At 56.2% G+C, this 18,156-nt stretch overlaps 2 protein-coding genes across 3 annotated transcripts in view; one reads left to right on the top strand and one right to left on the bottom strand.

Moving 5' to 3' along the window:
• The first annotated feature begins 2,033 nt into the window (after nucleotides 1-2,033).
• On the top strand, nucleotides 2,034-13,429 carry PIN1 (peptidylprolyl cis/trans isomerase, NIMA-interacting 1). Of its 2 annotated transcripts, none has more exons than XM_045546879.1 (4): nucleotides 2,034-2,177; nucleotides 4,515-4,727; nucleotides 12,083-12,193; nucleotides 12,889-13,429. In XM_045546879.1, exons 1-4 carry the CDS (start codon nucleotides 2,135-2,137, stop codon nucleotides 12,996-12,998), a joined length of 477 nt encoding a protein of 158 aa, XP_045402835.1. In that variant the 5' UTR covers nucleotides 2,034-2,134; the 3' UTR covers nucleotides 12,999-13,429. The 2 variants fall into 2 exon arrangements, with proteins under 2 accessions (XP_045402835.1, XP_045402826.1); XM_045546870.1 differs by lacking the exon at nucleotides 2,034-2,177 and adding an exon at nucleotides 2,313-2,533.
• A 3,508-nt stretch (nucleotides 13,430-16,937) lies between these two features.
• The window catches only part of OLFM2 (olfactomedin 2), a 61,833-nt gene continuing 60,614 nt past the window's right edge, over nucleotides 16,938-18,156 (bottom strand). Inside the window, exon 6 of the mRNA XM_045546857.1 lies at nucleotides 16,938-18,042. Coding sequence (XP_045402813.1) covers nucleotides 17,365-18,042 — 678 coding nt within the window. The 3' untranslated portion in view covers nucleotides 16,938-17,364. The remainder of the gene's footprint in view (nucleotides 18,043-18,156) is intronic.

Genomic DNA, 18,156 nt, shown 5'->3' with positions numbered 1-18,156 from the left:
TGTGTATGTATGTAATACACAAATAGGGTTGAACAAATAAGTAAATATATGTAGATAATGTCAGCCAGGTTGCTCACTGCTGGAGAAACGTTACAAATAAAATAGGACAAGGGAGAGGTTACCATGAACCCTGTGAGGTTGGATTAAAGTTGGAGGCATCGGTGTGAATTCATGGGTTTTGTTTAATATGTGCACAAACACATAATAGAAATAGAGATATGTGTGTGTATATAAATATGAACATACATATATATTTCCTTGCCTTATTCACTTAGCGGGACCAGAAACAGTGACACAGTCTGGTATCAATGAGCATATCTGTTACCCAGATCTTGAAAGGCATGTGGTCTCTGTCATATCCTTCCCAGTAACACGTGACGTCAGTCTAATGAGAAAATACCAGACAAACCCATCGTGAAACATAAAAAGAACAGTAGTGGAAAATTGGGTGGGGGGTTCTGTAGTTTAGTTAATATAATTATACCAATGTTGACTTCTTGGTTTTGATAATTATTCTATGACGGCATTTCTGAGCTTTGGCACTGTTAACATTTTGGGTTGGGTAATTCTTTTCGTGGGGGCTGTACATTGCAAGATGTTTAGCAGCATCCTTGGCTTCTAATACTAAATACCAGTAGCCAGCAGCATTTCCTGCCCCCCCCCATTTGTAACAACCAAAAATGTCTTAAGATACTATCAAATGTCCTCTGGGGAACAACATGGCTCCTACTTGAGAACTTCTGTTTTATTATTATGTAAGACGCTAATAGAAGTGAAGGCTGGGTGAAGGGCACATGAAAACCCTACTGCTTTTGCAACTCTGCCCTAAGTCTAAAATTATCTTTTAAAAAGAGAGATCGTTATTATGCTAATACATGCTTGTAAGAAAGTCAAAATGTTATATTAAAACTTAAGTTCCTCATTTCTTCCTTCACCTGCATCACCAGTGGTAGCATTAACATATTTGAAGGAATCCAGAAATTTGCTGTGATATAAATTGTGTTTTTACACAACTGAGGTCATTATACATACTCTAATACTGTTCAGTAGCTTGCCTTTTTATGCTTTGTATCTTTGCTACCTTTCTATAAGCGATCTATTAATTCTTTTTAATTAGTTTTCTTTGTTGATTTTTTGGGTTTTGTTATGTTTTCATACTTACTATCTTTGCTGTGCTATACTAGGACTTACTTTTTCACCCAGCAAACAATACCAGCTAACATCTATGTGTCCTTGCTATGGGCCAGGTACTATTTTGAGTGTTTATATCGATTAACTCATTTATTTAATCTTCACATCAAACAGAAGAGGTATGTATTATTGCTTAACCCCACTTTGCAGATAGGGAAGCTGAAGTGCACAGGTTAAGTAATTTGTTCAAGGTCATAGCTAGTGCCTGGAGCCAGGCACTCTGAGCCTAACCCTCTCCCGCGTCCTGCTTCTACTTTGTTGTGCACGTTTCCCTGAGTCACGTCGCTGAGCCTCATTCTTTTTAACGGTCACATAAGGGTCTGTACCGTAGATGAACTGTAGGTGAACTCTTCCCTGCTGGTGTCTTTGACTCCCGTATCTACCTGCAGCCAGCAGTTTCCTGGCCCTGGGTCCCCAGTTACCTCCTCATGTCCCACGGGCTCCTCAGACTCTATTTTAAATGGGCTCAAACTGAGCTCATCCTCCTCCCACCCGCACCTCCTCTCATGTTCTCATCTGAGTGTCAATGCCAGCACCCACCAGTCACCCTCACGGGAGGAAGGAGCCAGATTGAGGGGGAATAAGGGAAGTCAGCACGTTGCAAAGGACGTGGAAGGCGTTTGGGTCAGTAGCATAGGGAACAGGTTAGCCTTGCAAAAAGTAAAAGGGGCTGGGTTAGCTTTGGACATCTGGAGGAAACAGGTGGGAAGAAGGAGAATGGAGGAGCCAAATTTAGGCTTCAGGCACTTAGGTGTTCATCTCCAAGCAACTGCGTTACTGTGGCAACAGCAAAGGCCCCGCCCCCGCTCCCAAATACCTCGTCGGCCGCCGTTACCTCCACACAAGCCAGACGCTTCCGCCTGGGGGCCTGGGGACCTGCAGACCTCCCGGAACGGCGCAGGAAGGCGGGAATCGCTGCCTCCTTAGCCAATCAATAAGTTCGATGCCGCGCGGAAGGGCTCTGCGGCGAAGGGCGCCAAGAAGAGGTCGGGACGTTTTTGGCGCTCGCCAAAGCGCGTTGAGAAGGGCGGAGGAGAGCAGGGGGGCGGGGCCGCGGCGAGACCAGCCGGGGGCGGGGCTCAGCCAAACCGTGGGAGGGTCCGCCCGCCCTCGCTTCTGCCCAATATAAGGCCAGAGAGCCAATCCGGACGGTCGGGATCCCCAATGAGCGTCGCTCCCAGGCCCTGGAGCGGGGCTCTCTGAGCCAATAGGCGGTGGCGGCGGGCGGGCACAGGCGAGCCGCGGCGCGGCGGAGGCGGAGCTGGCGCTGCGGCAGGAGGGAAGATGGCGGACGAGGAGAAGCTGCCGCCCGGCTGGGAGAAGCGCATGAGCCGCAGCTCAGGTGCCGCGGGGGTCGGGGCTGGGGCGGGGCCGCGCGGGCCCGCGGAAGCGGGGCTCGAGCTCGCCCCTTGGGCGCGGTGGTGCCGCCGCCTCCCTCCCGTGGGGTCTTGGCTCCTCCGCATCGTTCCCGGGTCAACGGCCCCGGCCTGCCCCTGGGGAGCTGCGAGCCTCAGGAGCCGGGAAGCCAGAGGAAACTGAGGCAGGCGCTGGGCGGGTGAGGGGCCGGGGAGCCTGCGGCACTCTCCCGGGCGATGGCCCTGGGCCTCCCGGCCCGACTGACACCTCTCGGCCTAATGCACCTGACGCCCGGGGGAACATCACTGCACCCCTCTGGGTCCCGGGGGCACCTTTGGGAGGGAGACACCCCAACACCGTGCAAAGGGCGTGGCCCCAGGGTGTTGCCCAGCCTCGGGTCCACAACCTACCCCCACTAACACCCGTACCATCCACACCCAGTGCTCAGTCTGCGGCATGCGCCTGTGATGTTCTGCGTGAGGGTGGCCTCTGTGCTCAGGCCCTACTTAAGGGTTAGCAACAATAATAATGCCAGTAACCGAGCACGTTTATCTCTGTGCCGAGCATCGTGCTAAGCGCTTTAAGTGTTTAAATTCTCCCTGAATTACCACAACCCTGGGAGGTAGGTAGTTATCACTCCCATTTTACCAGTGAGGAAATGGAGACCAGGAAACTCGTCCGAGATCATTCATTTCAGGGGCTGGATTAGAACCCAGTCAGTTTGCTTCCAGATCCCCCAGACTCTGTCCCTGCAAACTCCTGAGGAGCAGGCCCAGCATCTGTGGTTAGGTCCCCAGGACCTCTGGTGAACACTTTGCATACATTAACTCACCACATTAATCCCGTGAGGTTTTATCTCCTTATTCTTTTGTCCCCATTTTTCAGATGAGAAAACTGAGGTTAGGGAGATAGAGCCCATTGCCAGGGTTTTAGAGTCAGTGGCTCAGCTGCATTTGCCCCCAGAACCCGTGCTATTGGCCACCCTGTTATGCTGGGACCTCCAGCATAAACCTGATGCTCTGCCCAGCTCTGGGCCTATTCCTGCTGTTTCTGCCCAGCTAGACCCTGGCAGCCTTCTTCATGGGCGACACTCCACGTAACCCAGGCAAACTCTCAGCCCTTGGAGTGACACCCCGAATCTCCTGGGTCTTTACTTCAAGCTTCTTGTTTGCAGTCTTCACTCCTTTATGCCCCTTGCCCCCCAAGTAATATGTGGCCTCCTGTAATGCTGGTTCCCAGTTCTGCAACACAGTTCATGGGTAGGGGTTAAGAGCAGAGCTTTTGGGTGTGACATACACAAATACATTTCCTGCCTTCCCCTGTATGTGCCTGGAGCAGAGTAAACACTCATGAAACATGACCCGCTGCTGCTCTTACCAGAGATGCGGAAGAGGAGGCCTCAGTTTTGTGATCTGTACAATGGAGATAATAAAAGCCATCCTACTCTAATTGTGCGCCAGGCTCTGTCCTAAGCACTTTACAGATGTGTGAACTCATTCAGTACTTGCAGTGACCCTATAGGTCGGTACTGTTGTCTGCATTTTACAGGTGAGAAAACTGAGGCCCCTGGAAGGTAGGTCATACAGTGAGTAAGTGGCAGAACCAGGTTTGAGCCCGGGAGGAGGTCTGGCTGCTAAGTGCACGCTTTGAGCCACTCCCTGTCTCCCTGCTTTCTCTCCTCCATCTGCCCGGGTTATTTCCTCCTTGAAGTTATCTGGTCTCATTTGCTTGTTTAGTGCCTGTCTGCCCCCACCTACAATGTTAGCTCCCTTAGGGTAGGGACTGTGTCCTATTACATTGGCTCATGTCCCCAGAGCTTGTGGCACATGGTGGACAGGCAGTGGATTTGCTGAATGAAGGCATTTCACAAGCCAGCCCCTTATCTTGGTTTCTGGCCTGGTGCCCAGGATGGTGTCCTGTGGGCACAGTCCTAACTGAATTCCCACCTGCCCTCCTGTCTCTTCCAGGCCGAGTGTACTACTTCAATCACATCACTAACGCCAGCCAATGGGAGCGGCCCAGTGGCAACAGCACCAGTGGTGGCAAAAACGGGCAGGGGGAGCCCGCCAGGGTCCGCTGCTCACACCTACTGGTCAAGCACAGCCAGTCAAGGCGGCCCTCGTCCTGGCGGCAGGAGAAGATCACCCGGACCAAGGAGGAGGCCCTGGAGCTGATCAATGGTGAGTGGGTCAGGGGACAGGGTCTTAGGAGGGGTCTCTTCGCAGGTGGGCCTAGAAATCACACCAGACCCTGTACTGCAGCTCACTCAACTATTAGTTGAGGTGTTGTCCGACACAGAAATACCTGTGCTTGACATGACCCTGATGTACACGGCTGCCTCTTTCTTTCCTTTCCATCTGGCATTCACGGGTGAGCCAGGTAGGCCTGGGGGACCCAGCCTTGGAAGCTGGCAGCCCTGGGTTCAGATAGTAGCTGTGCCTCTGTGACTCCTGTCACCTCCCCAAGACTCAGTTTTCTCCTCTGTAAAATGGGCATCGTGATATACCAGCCTCCAAGGGCCATTGTGAAAATTCAGTGAGGTAAGGCAGTACATGGCACACAGTGGGCCGTCAGCTAGTGGGAACTATTGTCAATAGTAATGTCATCAATCAGGGACCTGAGTCACCTACGTGGGTGTGTCCACAGGCGGGTCCGAAAGGTAGTGAGTGCAGATGTAGCCAGCAGAACTGGTGAATGAATTCTGACCCCAGGGAAGAGGCCATTCCCTGCTCTGTTCTGTGTGTCCTCCACAGTCTAGCACAGGGTGGCAAACTTAAAATGCCTAGTGGTAAATATTTCAGGTTTTGTGAGCCATATGGTCTCGGTCAGCTCTGCTTTGTAACTTGATAGCAGCCATAAATGGTATGTAAGCGCTTGGTCGTGGCTCCATGCCACTAAACCTTTATTTACAAAGGCAGACAGGACTTGGCCTGCAGGCCATCGTTCGCAGACCCCTGGTCTGGAGCTGTTCATTAATGGCTGCCACTGCCCACATCCCACATGTGGCTATTTCTGTATAAATTAATTAAAATTAAATAATACTAAAAATTGGACAGAGCTGCTCGAATGATCCTGAGGGAAGTTGCACAGGTCATGCTTTAAGTGTTCGGAAGCCACTCATAGCTGGCGGCTACCATCTTGGACAGTGAGGATATAAAACTTCCATTCTTGGCCTCTTCCACCAGAGCTCCTAGAACCCCTCTGCACTGTTCCTATTTCAAACAAGCATCCTCTCCCCTTTGCCCAGACAGCCTTGGTTCCCATCTGGTTCTGCTTGGTCCTGGCTGTGTGACCTTGAACAAGTTACTTAACATCTCTGAGCCTCAGTCTTTTTCACTTGTGCAATTAGTATTATATTAATAGGACCCATGTCCTAGGGTGGTTCTGAGGACTGTGACCTAATACAGTAAAGCATGAATAACAGCACCTGCCTTCTAGTAAATGTTCTGTAATTGTTAGCGGTCATTGTGACTGTGATCGTTATTATTAGCACAGGGCCCAGCACAGAGCGCATACTCGGTCAGTATTGGCTGTTGTTTTATTCTCTCATCATTTGGTCCGTTATTGGCCGGTAGGATGTTATACATACTCACCCATACACACGTCCCCATGTGTCTAGTGCGATAAATGGTACCTGTTAGCTTTATACATCATAAGCATTATAGAAGAGAAGCCAAGTTCTTGCACAATCTTGAAGGCTAATTAAAGAGCCAGCCTCCTGAGCTCCCTGAGGGCAGGGACTGGATCTCTTTCTCCCTGCATTCCCACCCCCGACACAAGCCTGGCACAGAGTTAGTGCTCACAGCCTCGTCTCATGAGCCAGTAGGAAGCTAGAAGGATTCCCAACAGGGAATAGGGCAGAAATAAAGGCCTGGGGCTAGGATGTAGCCAGGGGTCTGGGGGAAGATGTGCAGGCAGCTGGAAGGGGGTGAGACCCTTCAAGGGCAGGTCCCAGCCAGGTTGAGGAGGGCTCTTTGTCAGGCGAGGAGTTTGGGTCCTCTCCAGGAGGCAGCAGGACACATGTGGCTATGTGGGACCAGGATAGGAGCCTAGCAGTCCTGTGCTTTTGGGAAAGATCCATGTGGCTGGAACGTGACAGGTTGGGGAAGCCAGAAGGCCCAGAGCCCAGGCTGGCTGGGTCCTAGAGCTAAGCAGTAGGGGGTCGAGGGGGGGAGTCTGGCTGCCCCAGGGGAGGAGGAAGAAGTGGGAGGGAGCAGCCCAGAGAGACTCAAGAGATGACCTCTTGGGTCCTCCCAGCTCTAGTGGTCCCTGTTCTGAGGCTTCTAGACCCTATAAGAGTGAGCGAGAGGTAATGGGTGTTCGGAGATAGGGTGGTACACGGTGCCATCACTGGTAGAGGGGACTCAGGAAGAGGCGCGGTCTGGAGGGGGACTCGTTAAATCTGAGGAGCAACTGGGAGAGGGCCTGGGGCTTGGCAGAACAGCCAGGCCGGGGCAGAGCCGCTCAGGGTGATCCTGGGGAGAGATGGCAAGAGGCTGAGGCAGGCGGGCGCAGGTCTGGGCGTGGCAGGTGAGGGTGCCACCTCTGTCTCTGGGTTGGACAGGTGTGTGGCTGGTGGGGCTGACGCTGCGGTGGGGGGCTGGGGGCTGCTGAGGGAGGGACGTTGTGGGGGATGTGCATGGTAGACAGTTGGGCCTATCAGGAATGTCAGCAGGATTCCCACCTGTGTGCCTGTGCCAGGGCCCTGGTGGAGGCTGTGGGAGGAATCGCAGATAAAAGCAGTGTGGCTTGAACTCGGGGCTGGGGGTGGAGGTGGCAGTGAGGGGGAGCAGACCCGGAGGATCAGGTGACGGATTAGGTGGATGGGGTGTTGTGGAGAGAGTCAGGTCAGGGCAGAACAGCAGGGCCTGCCCTGGGGTTGTATGGGGCTGGGTTCCAGTGCTAGCTGTGGCCTGAAGCAGGTAACTTTGTTCTCTGGGCCTCAGTTGCCTCATCTGTAGAATGGAGACAAGGAAGATCCAGGAGTGACGGGCTCAGTGGCTGGCACTCGCTCCCCACATGGCAGAGCCTCCACCTGGGTCATCCAGGTGTGTGTGGTTCGGGAGCTGGGGGCAGGGCAGGGCCTCTGATGACCCCGGACCATGACCTCCCCCTCCTGGGGTGGGCCCCTTTGGGGCTCATTGGGAGATTGAGTGGAGATATCCTCCACATGGGGTGCCTGGTAGCAAATATTCACGTGCGATATCAGCGAGCATCCGGCACCTGGGCCTCATTTTCTCTTCCATGGAAGTGGATGTTCTGCTCCGGCTTGGGCTCGTGCCAGGCGATCCGGAGGTCACGGTTTGGGCAGCTCACTCCCCAGCTGGCAGTACCCATTTAGAGCTGGTGCTGCTCCTCTGCCCTGAGGGGACAGACTGCCCGCCGACAACCAGAGCCTCCACATTTTCTGCTGAGGCTCCTTTTCCCAGCATCAGTTCCTCTGCAGCTGCTGGGCTGCAGCCAGAGGCTGGCAGGGATCCGAGGGTGTCATTGCTGGTGTCCTTGTCTGAGGAGGGCGGGCCGTGGAGAAGCCCTCCCCACCCCTCCCTGCTGACATGCCCAGTGCCTGAGGGTCCCAGGGAGCCCAGGGCATGAGCAGCATCCTCCCCACATACCCACCCCAGGATAGATGTCCGCAAGGTCAGTGGCACCCTTCCAACCTGGGGCTAGGTCTCTCTGGGCCTCTCCTGCCGGATCTTGGGTCTTCTGGGACCTCATCCTGTCACCTCTTTCTCTGACCAGGCCTCTTCCCCTGTGGTGCCTGGGTGGCTTCAGACCAGAAGCAGCACACTGACTCGGTGAGGCAGAGCAGGGAGTTTGTCTCTAAATTCTTTAAGTCATTGTGGTGTATCAGCTGTGGATGCCATAACAAAATACCACAGACTGAGTGGCTTCAACAATAGACGTTTATTTTCTCATAGTTCTAGGGGCTAGAAGTCCAAGATCAAGGTTCCAGCCAGTTTGGTTCCTGGTGAGGGCCTGCTTCCTGCCTTGGAGACGGCTGCCTTCTTGCTGTGCACTCTCAGGGCCTTTCCTCGGCGCAGTCACGTGGGGACGGAGCACAGGCATCTCTTATAAGGGCACTAATCCTCTTGGATCAGGGCCCCACCCTTATGACCACTTTTAACCCTAATTACTTGCATAAAGTCCCCAGACACACTGGGGGTTCTGGCTTCATTGTATGAGTTTGGCAGGGACACAAACATTCAGTCCATAATAGATGGGCAGCTTGGATCTGTCCAGGGCCTGCTCTGTGCCAGCCATTGCTCCAGTGGTCACTCATCCACTCCTCAGAATAGCCCTCCAAGGTGGGAGCCACTGTTAGCTGTTTACAGGCCAGTTGAGTGAGGCTCCAAGAGGCAGAGTCACCTACCAGATTGGCCTTGTTCAGGAGCAGCAGAGCTGGGTTCTGAACCATGAGCTGGAGTCCAGAGTTGGCCCCGTAACCTGTCTGTGCTTGGCCTAGGGAATATGCCGTGAGCAGGCTGGCCTGAATCTGTCAGCAGAGACCGGTACCGTTCTGGTTGGCTTACAATTTCTGCGGTTCCTGAACACCTTGGAGCGGGTGGAGCGTTCCTGCTTTAGACTGAGAGTTCCCAGAGAGGCTGCCCTGGGACTGAGTGGTTCGAGGCTGGAACCCTGTCGGATCAGGGTTCCACAGGCGCTGTCTCGGGGAGGGGTGTTGGTGCGGTTGGAAAAGGCCAGGGCGTTGTCCCAGAGGGGGCCCAGGAAGTGTGGCTTTAACGTCGCAACCTGAGGTTTGTGCAGAGAAGGCATGAGATTCTGGCATGTCTGCCCCTGTCTCCCTCCTTTCCTGTGGCCTATTTCTGTCTCATTTACTCATGAACTCCTGAGCATTCGTGAGCGCCTATTCTGTGCACAGTGCTGGGTTCTGGGGCTGCAGCAGTGAACAAGGCCAGCCCAGCTGCCACTGTCCTCCCACTGTGAGGCAGGCGGGTGACCCACAACCAGGACAATGGTGAATGCAGCACCCACAGGGAGGCACCTCCCACGGGAGGCTTAGGGAAGGCTTCCCAGGAGACCAGGGGGCAGCAGGTGAGTTTCAGGTTGGAAGAGACACTTACGCAAAGGCCTGCGGGGCGGCGGGGGGGAGAGCAGGGCGGAGGGTGGGAGGGATGTCATTGTGGTGGGGACAGGCACAGGCTGAAGTGAGGACAGCTCAAGGGCGCACAGGACCAGACCCCTGAAGGTCAGCTTTGAGGAAGGGGAACTCGGAAAGAAAGCGCTTTTGAAAACAATCATTTCAGCTCCTTGGGAGGTCGAGGCGGGAGGATTGCTTGAACCCGGGACTTGGAGGCCAGCCTGGGCAACACAGGGAGACCCCGTCTCCTAAAGAGAAAGCAAAAACAGTCATTTTGGGCCCCTATCAAAGCAGGATGTTTTCTGAGAGTGCTGGCTAGTCAGAGACACCTGTGGGTGATGTGAACTATGGGGCGGGGGCCAAGGTGTGGCTTTTACTCTTTTTGGAGCGGCTGTGGCTCACACACTGTGTATACGAGAACCTCAAGTGGGCTGTCTGGGCTCAGGGATCCCTGTGGCTGCACCCCTGCCTCCGGCTGCTGGGATGTAGCAAGGTGATGCTGGTGTGGGGCTTGGGGTTGGGCCTGGCTCCGCGGGTGCTCAGTGCCTCTCAGAGACAGGTGAGTACCCCAGGGGGCACCATGCAGTCAGGATCCCCAGCTGCTCACTGTGGCCCAGACAGGAGAGAGGCAGGGGATACCCAGAAGTCCAGGGAGAGCAGGAGCTGTCTGGTTCAGGCAGAGTTGCTGATGGATGTGTGTGGTCCAGGGGGACCCCAGCAGCCCTGGTCGGGGTGGAGGGATTACAGGCAGAAGCCACAGCAACATGTAGTCCAAGTGGAGGTTGGGGCCTTGTAAGATATCAGTGTCCCTGTCTGACAGGCACCAGGCAGTGCCTCACAGTGATGGCCAGAGCTGACTGAGACATGGGCCAGGATATCCAGGGACAGGCAGAGTGCAGGGAGAAGTAGGGGCAGTTCCGTCCTGGGGTGCGTAGTCCACACGGAAGGAGAATGGTGAAGGTCTTTCTTGGTGCTGGACACCATGCTATGTGTCACAGTGGCTTCCAGGCACACAGCTGGGGGTCAGGCTGGGAGGCAGAGTGGGGGTCACTGGCAGGGGTGGCAGGTTCCACATCCTGATGACGTGCAGATCGGATACCAGGACACTGGTTGCTACTGTGATATGCAGCCAGATAGTTATGCTTGTGCTCCCATGGTCATGTCATTTCAACCAAGGTCCCAGGCAGGTGGATCGTGGTGGCATTTAGGTTAGTCTGAGGCCCACAAGGCCCAGGGAAGTTTGGATCAGCCCAGCGTCAGGCAGGGCCTCCCAGCACCAGTTACATCAACCAGCAGAGTCCCCACGGCTCAAACAGGGTCCAGGCAGGGGTGTCACAGCCTGGCCTTGTCTAGGTCAGATGGGAGGAATGGGTGGAAATGTCAGGGTGACGTTGGGAAACCCACTGGCAAGTGTGTCAGGGTGACCCTCCCGCCCGAAGAGAAGAACTGCCACGTCGGCTGTGTCCTGGGAGAGCAGCTGCCAGGCGGGGAGGTGGGCAGGGCCCCAGCTCACCTGGATGGCTGCTCCAGCTTGCTGGGGCTGTCACCCTGGGGGGCCCCGGGAGGACATTGGGAGGGACACTGTGTCACAGCAAGAGGAGGCATGGGGGGGTGGGCTCCGGCCCACGGGCACCTGTCTGCCTCGGGGGCTGCCTGGACTCAGGAAGGTGGCTGGTTGCCCCTCCACTCGCGGCACATGACAAGTGTGTGTACACACACACTCCTTTGCAATCACACATTTGCACCACACATACCACGTGCACACACGTGCACATGCAGTCCTCCTGCACTCTGCTCCCCAAATGTGAGTCACACGGACGGGGTGGCACCGTGGCCGCTTGCCCCTCTACTGGGAACCCTTTTCCTCAGAGTCAGCTTTCACCTTCCCCCACCAGCCCTGGCCTGCCCCTCCCTCCAGGATAGTTGCACCTGATGGGGCAGGTTTGGGCCACACAGAAGGTGAGTCCATCGGGTCTCTGCCAACACACTCTGTCAGGGGAGCCCAGAGAAGAGTCGTGTCGCCTGCCCCCGGGGCCATGGTCCATGGGACTGACACACGTCCCTTGTGGAGCCCCATGGGGCGCCTTGGGCCCCAGTGAGTGCTGGGCTGTTCCACCCACTTTCGGTGGATGGGACAACCGAGGCCCACGTGCTGAGGACCCAGCTCTCCCACCTCTGCCCTGAGAGGCCTGGGGGCCTAGCTCCCTGCCATGGGGTCCAGTCCCTTTCCAGCCTCTCCCCTCCTCCTGTCTTCCTCTGCCCCGGGGCTCGGAGGTAGATTTTCTCTCAAGCATGCATGTATTGGGAGTGGGGGGAGGCCGTGTGTGCACGTGTGTGGGGAGGGCAGGCTCAGCTTCCCTCCACCCTGGAGCCTGTGTCCAGGCGTGGCCTGCCCTGCCCTGCCGTGGAACTCTCCCTGTCCTGTGTCCGCAGGCTACATCCAGAAGATCAAGTCTGGAGAGGAGGACTTTGAGTCTCTGGCCTCACAGTTCAGCGACTGCAGCTCAGCCAAGGCCAGGGGAGACCTGGGTGCCTTCAGCAGAGGTGCGCAGGGAATGGGCGCCTCCGGGCCCCAGGGGCCCTGACCACCCTGCCGTGGAAGGGCTGGGGGAGGGCCTCTGCCACTCTGGCCCTCAGGGTCCACCAGGTGGCAGCACAGTCCCTGCCTCAGGCTGCCCTGCTGCAGCGGCAGGCAGGGCCTGCACAGGGTGGGTGGTGCGGATCCTTCTCCCTGCTGTGGGCCCCTGGGGTCGGTCTGTGTGTCTCCGCGCAGATGTCTCATCAGGGCCCACCAAGCTGGGCACGTCCTGCCGGGTGCCTCTTCTGACCCTCGGAGGTGGGAAACCAGACTGCCTCCTCATCTTCCTCCTCCTCCTCGTCCACCTCCCCAGGATGAAGTGGGAGTGTGGCGTGCAGGCACCCGAGGGGTGGGGGAGCCAGATGGGACAGATGGTGTGGGAGGGGCTGAGAACCCTGCCCGGGGAGACAAGTTTTCTACCAAAATGTGTCTCAACGCACAGCAGCCGGCAGCAGCTCTGCTTGCCATCCCTCATGCTGTCTTCGGCTTCCCAGGGCCTCCATAATGGCCCTGCACCCCCAGCTGGGCCTGCGCTCAGCACCATGACAGGGCCATAAACCTGGTGACAGATGAGGGATGACGGTGGACACGTGCAGGCAGCAACCCCATCTGCCATCCGCTGCCTGGCCCTGACCCCCACCGTCACTCACGCTCCCCCCAGGTCAGATGCAGAAGCCATTTGAAGATGCCTCGTTCGCGCTGCGGACGGGGGAGATGAGCGGGCCGGTGTTCACAGACTCTGGCATCCACATCATCCTGCGCACGGAGTGAGGGGTCCTCGGCGTCCCCCGCCCTGCTGCCGTCACACAGTATTTATTGTTCCCAAAATGGCTGGGAGGGGGGGCTCTTCCAGTTTGGGGGCTCTGGGGCCCCACTCCCTGTCCGCCCGTGTTGGGGCCGCCCCTGCCAGACTCCCCCTTAAGGCATTGACTTCAGAAGGGCGGTGGGGGTGGGGAGGTTCCCGGGCCCAGGGGTAGGGGATGTCCCTAAGAGAAGGCCTAGTCAGCGGAGCCTCCCTGTGCCCCCAGTCCTGAAGGCAGTCAGGGGTCCCTGGGTCATTGTTTCTAGTTAACTCCACGTTCCTCTGTTCAGTTGCAAAGTGCAAATGCCCTGTGTGGCCCGGCTGTGGGCCCTCAGAGCCCTCCCTGAGCGGTGGTGCAGCGCCCTTTGCAACCCTGATTAAACCTGAAACCACTGCTCCACCCTGCTGTGCCTCATTTCCTCCCTGGGGTGGAGGGGGGGGACAGTGACACAGGGAGGGGATCATGGCCCACCACTGCAAGGGTCCTGGGGTTCAGGCTGCCCCTCCTCCCCCAGGAAGCCTCCCCTCTCCCTGGGCCTGACTCTTGGAGCAGTGGGAAGCTGTCTGGCTACAGCGGTTCTTGGCTCAGGGTGTGCCACGCCGCCCCGGGTGCCCTCTGCATGGTCCCCAATGCCCTGCACTCACAGGCCGCTCTCCAGTTAGAAGAAATCAGGCGCAGCACCCCGATGCCTGCTTCCCCACTGCCACAAGCGCTTCTGGAAGGTTCTTGGGTCCAGCTGCCAGACCCAGCACCCTCTGCAGATGCTGTTACCATGGCAACAGGGCCCTCCCAGACTGAGGGAAGGCGGCTCCTGCCAGGCACCTCTGGGCATAGGGATCCTGGGGGGTGGGGCTGGGAGCGGAAGTCAGCATCCAGCGCTGTTGGGAAAAAGGGATCCCTGGGGTGGGTAGCAGGCAGGTGGTGGCTCCTTTGGTGGCTGTTGGTGTAGCCCACCTGTCCGCATCACCTGTGCCAGGCTGGGGCTCAGAGTCCAGTAGAGGGATTGTGGGAGAAGCGGTTATGTCTGCCCTGACCCCCCCCCCAACTTGATGGCGACCAGCCCTGCTTATGGGGTGCCCAGCTGGCCTGGATGGGGACCTGAGGAAAATAAATAAAGCCCAACTCCAAGGGAGCCTCCCCCCTTCCCGGGCTGTCTCCAATAAAGGCCCAAATGTCGTAAACAATCACCTGCGCCTACTCCCATCTGGCTGGTTTCTGGAGCAATCGCTCACTCCGCCTGCCGCCTGCCTGCTGGAGCGTTTGTCATTAGGAAGGTTTAATGGGTTTCCGCTCAGCCCTGGAGGGCTGGGGAGCTGGCTGGTTGGCTGCACCTCCAGGCAGAACGTTCTCCTGCTGCCCGCAGGGTCCACGAGGCAGCAGCCCCGCCACTGGCACCCATGGGGTGGGGTCGGGGAGCAACTGCACCCCTCCTGGTACAGTGGAGCCCCCGGGAAGGATCAGAAAGCAGTGACTGGGGACCTGGAGGGTTTGCAGAGTTCTGCCCCAAGGTGAAGAATGGGCTTTGTGTCCTGTCAACTCTGAGGGCCCAGGGGACGATCTGCCCCACCTAGAGGCTGCCAGGGAGGGGCACGCATTACCCTGTGGGGGGGCCACGCCCTGTCATTTTAGGCTTCCACCCGTGTGTGTGTGTGTGTGTGTGTGTGTGTGTGTGTGTGTGTGTGTGTGTGTTTGCCTGAGCATGCATGTGGCCACGTGACTCTGGCTCTCTCTGTGTGTCCTGTGTGATGCTGGGCATCTCACTGTGACTGACTCTGTGCCCCTCTGGGCCTCCCCCTTCCCTTGCCTGTTTTGGCAGTGGCCAAAACCCAAACAAGAACGTCCTCGCCCTTAAGTAAACATGCCTCCAGAGCCCACTCAGTGTCCGGGTGACTCATTATTAAGTGGCTGTGGTTTCCCTCACCTCCACATTCCTGCCCACCCCCTCCTGCAAATCCCAGGCCTTTCGGATGGTGACAGTGTAGTCTTCCCTTGGGTCCTCTGTTGCAGGCATCTCCTGGAGCAGGCCTGCCCCAGAGGGCTGAATTCTGCTTCCAGGCAGTGTGCATCAGCCCTGGCTTCCTTCTGCCGCCATTGGGCAGGGCCCAGAGCAGGTCACCCCAGGGCAAAAGGGGTTACTGTTCCTGAGTAGGGTTGGCTTCCCCATTGTAGGTACACGTCCATAATGACCCCGAGTTAGCCGCAGACACACACGGATCCGGGCTTGGGGAGTGGGCATGTTAGTCCTGCCCACCCTAGGTTGGAACAAAAGCCACCAACACAAAAGTACAAGGAGTGCTGAGGTGGGGGCTGGGGAGCATCTGTTTGAGGACCTGGTATACAAATGTGACAGGCCCAGCCACATACAGCCCTGATCTCTATGTAACAATGTGGCGCCCCAGGGCTGTCTAAGTGTATTGTGGACAGAGATTGCTGAATTCAGTTCTCAACCTTACTTTGGGGCAATTCAGTATCGGAGACTGACAAACCACCCCACCCCCCCACCTTGGAGATTTGCTTCCAAATAAGTGTAAATTGCTGTGTGGGGGCTACCGATGCTCTCAAGGTGCCAGCCCTGTGCTTTTTTCCTTCCACTTTTTCAGCAGATCCCGAGCAAAGTGCCTCCCCACTTGCTAATCGAGAATCGATTCTTTCCCCCTCCCATGTCAAACGTGTTTATTTAAATGGAAATTAATTGCTTTTTCCCGAGGATTTCTTTAAAAATTGGTTTTAAATGAGCGCATTAGGCAGCCCCATTTATTATTCATTGGTTTGGTTCCCAATATGGCCCCTATATCTGAGTTCCCGGAGAGGAGATGCCAGCACGGAGCGGAGATGATTTAATCGGGGAGGCCATTAATTAGAGATGGGGAGCCTGTCCTCCCAGAGGAGCCGAGGCCCCCTCTGCCACCTCAGCAGGGTGGGGTCTGGGTGCCTGGGGCTCTTTGCATGTCACGGCACCATTCATTCTCACCACTCAGCCCTAGAGTGACTCCCCACCCGTCTCACACCCCTTCCCGCTTGTCCTTTATTCTCCTGACACCTCACTGGCACCCAGCCTCACCTCTCCGGTAGATCTCATGCAGACCTGGTTCACATAATGCCCTCATCTTGTTCTAACCCCTCTGAAACCCCCTACTCTGCTTTTAGCTGGATCTAAAGGTTGCTGAGGGTTTAGCCTCTTCCTGCCCCCTTCATCCCTCCTGCCTCCAAGATGTCCTGTCTTTGCCCATCCCTACCCCCCAAGAGTGCTGGTCCTCACAGTTAGGGACCATCCCCTGCCCAAGCCCCTTCCAGGTAAATGGGCTCCAGGTGTGGGTCACCCAAAGGCACCGAGGACCTCTTTAGGCTGTTTCTAGCTTTTTGTTGTTACTTACAACAGATGTGACTAGTTTAAAAATGATTTTTGAAATTATAAGCAGAGAAGGAGAGGAAAGAAAAAGGGGAAAAATTTGACTGGGCCCTTACCCCTCTCTTACCCAGCTTCTTAGGAGCCAGCCCAATTGTTAAAAACCCATTAAAACATTGCCAGACCACTCAGCAAGACACCAGCATGACCTAGGAGTGGAAAGAAAGCCAGTGACGGGAAGAATATTCATTTGAGGCCAGTTTTCATCGTTCTGATAGAATTCTGGGTTGTTTTGATCAAATTTCTTTTAAACAAATTGCTTACAATCGAAACAGCTTTAGATTGGGTCTCCCCAAAGGACTTGCTGTGGGCTGCTCACCACTGAGCACCCCTCCACCCTTCTCCCCAATGCTGGGTCTGCCTGCCTGCCCCCCGCAGTGCACTTAACCTTAAGTTATGGAATAAGGGGGTGTCCATCCGAGTTGGGTCTCCAGGCTTGTACTCGGCCACTGCCTCCGCCCCTGCGCCCCGCCGGACACAAAGACCCACCAAAGCATCAAATGTCAAAGGTCCCGTTTATTCCGGCTGCCCGGAAAGAAGAAGTAAATAAAAAAGAAACAGATCCATGCATTCAACTCCTGGGGGTGGGGGTGGGGGTGGGAGGTGGGGGTGGGGTGGGAAGAAAAGGGGGTGCGGGGAGGGCAGGGAGACAAAGAGTAGCAGAGACAGGGCAAGAGAAAGAGACGGAGGGACATCAGTAAAAAGGCAGAAAGACAAAAGTAGAGTATCAAAAGCAGAGATCAATAAAGGAGAAGAGATGAAATTGAGAAATTGCATGGATAGAAATACAGAGGGCAGAAAGGTGGGGAGAGAGAGAGGGTGTGACAGAGACAGAAAGGTCAACCTTAAGGGACACAGGCAGAGTGGAAAAGGCCCCCAGGGAGCCCTCCTCACCCCCATTGTGCGGCACCCCGAGCCAGGGCAGTGTCTAGGGGTCCCCGGCGGTGCTAATGACATGGAACAGCGTGACGTTGTAGAGGACCTGGTGGCCGTTGTTCCAGGTGTACAGGGCCCGCTCCCGGGGGTTGTAGTCCAGCATGGAGATGTGGGAGTACTGGTTGTGGAAGGGCACGTCCGTGTACTCGTAACTGGACGTGTTGGTGAAGTAGGCGAAGTAGACCTTGGCGCCGGCCAGGTGGGAGTTGGTCACGTAGAGCACACCGCAGATCATGAAGGCCTCGCCCGCGCTGCGCTTGGGGTAGCCGGTGTCCCAGGACCGCATGACCTCGAGGGTGTGCGGGTCCAGTCGGCTGACCACGATGTTGCCCGCATTCTGGTTGGTGGTGTACACGGCCCAGAGCCCGCTCTCGTCCACCATGAAGTCCATGTCGGAGAAGCCACCCCAGGAGTAGGGGAAGGTGTTGTTGTAGCCTGCCCCCGGGAGGCTCCGCTGCACCAGCACAGAGCGCGAGCGGAAGTGATACTTGACCACCACGTTGCTCTGGTACTTGTTATAGAACAGGGAGCCATTGTACACCACGTGGCCCGTGCCCGCCCACGGCTGGGGCAGCAGGTGTTGAATAAAGTTCTGGCCTTTGATGAAGTCCCCCAGGGTGCGGAACTCTAGGACCCGGCGGCCTTTGTAATAACCATCCATGTACCAGACCTACGGGAAGTAGCCGCTGGTCAGTGGGGAAGCCACTGCCAGTGACCCAGGAGTCCCAGCAACCACGCAGGCAGCAGCCATGATCACTAAGTGGTCATTACTCAGTTTTGGGAC

Source organism: Lemur catta, chromosome 1 (assembly GCF_020740605.2).
Source record: "Lemur catta isolate mLemCat1 chromosome 1, mLemCat1.pri, whole genome shotgun sequence".
NCBI lineage: Eukaryota > Metazoa > Chordata > Mammalia > Primates > Lemuridae > Lemur > Lemur catta.
Note: the sequence above shows the minus strand (reverse complement) of the source record. Positions and strands in the feature narration are given on the sequence as shown.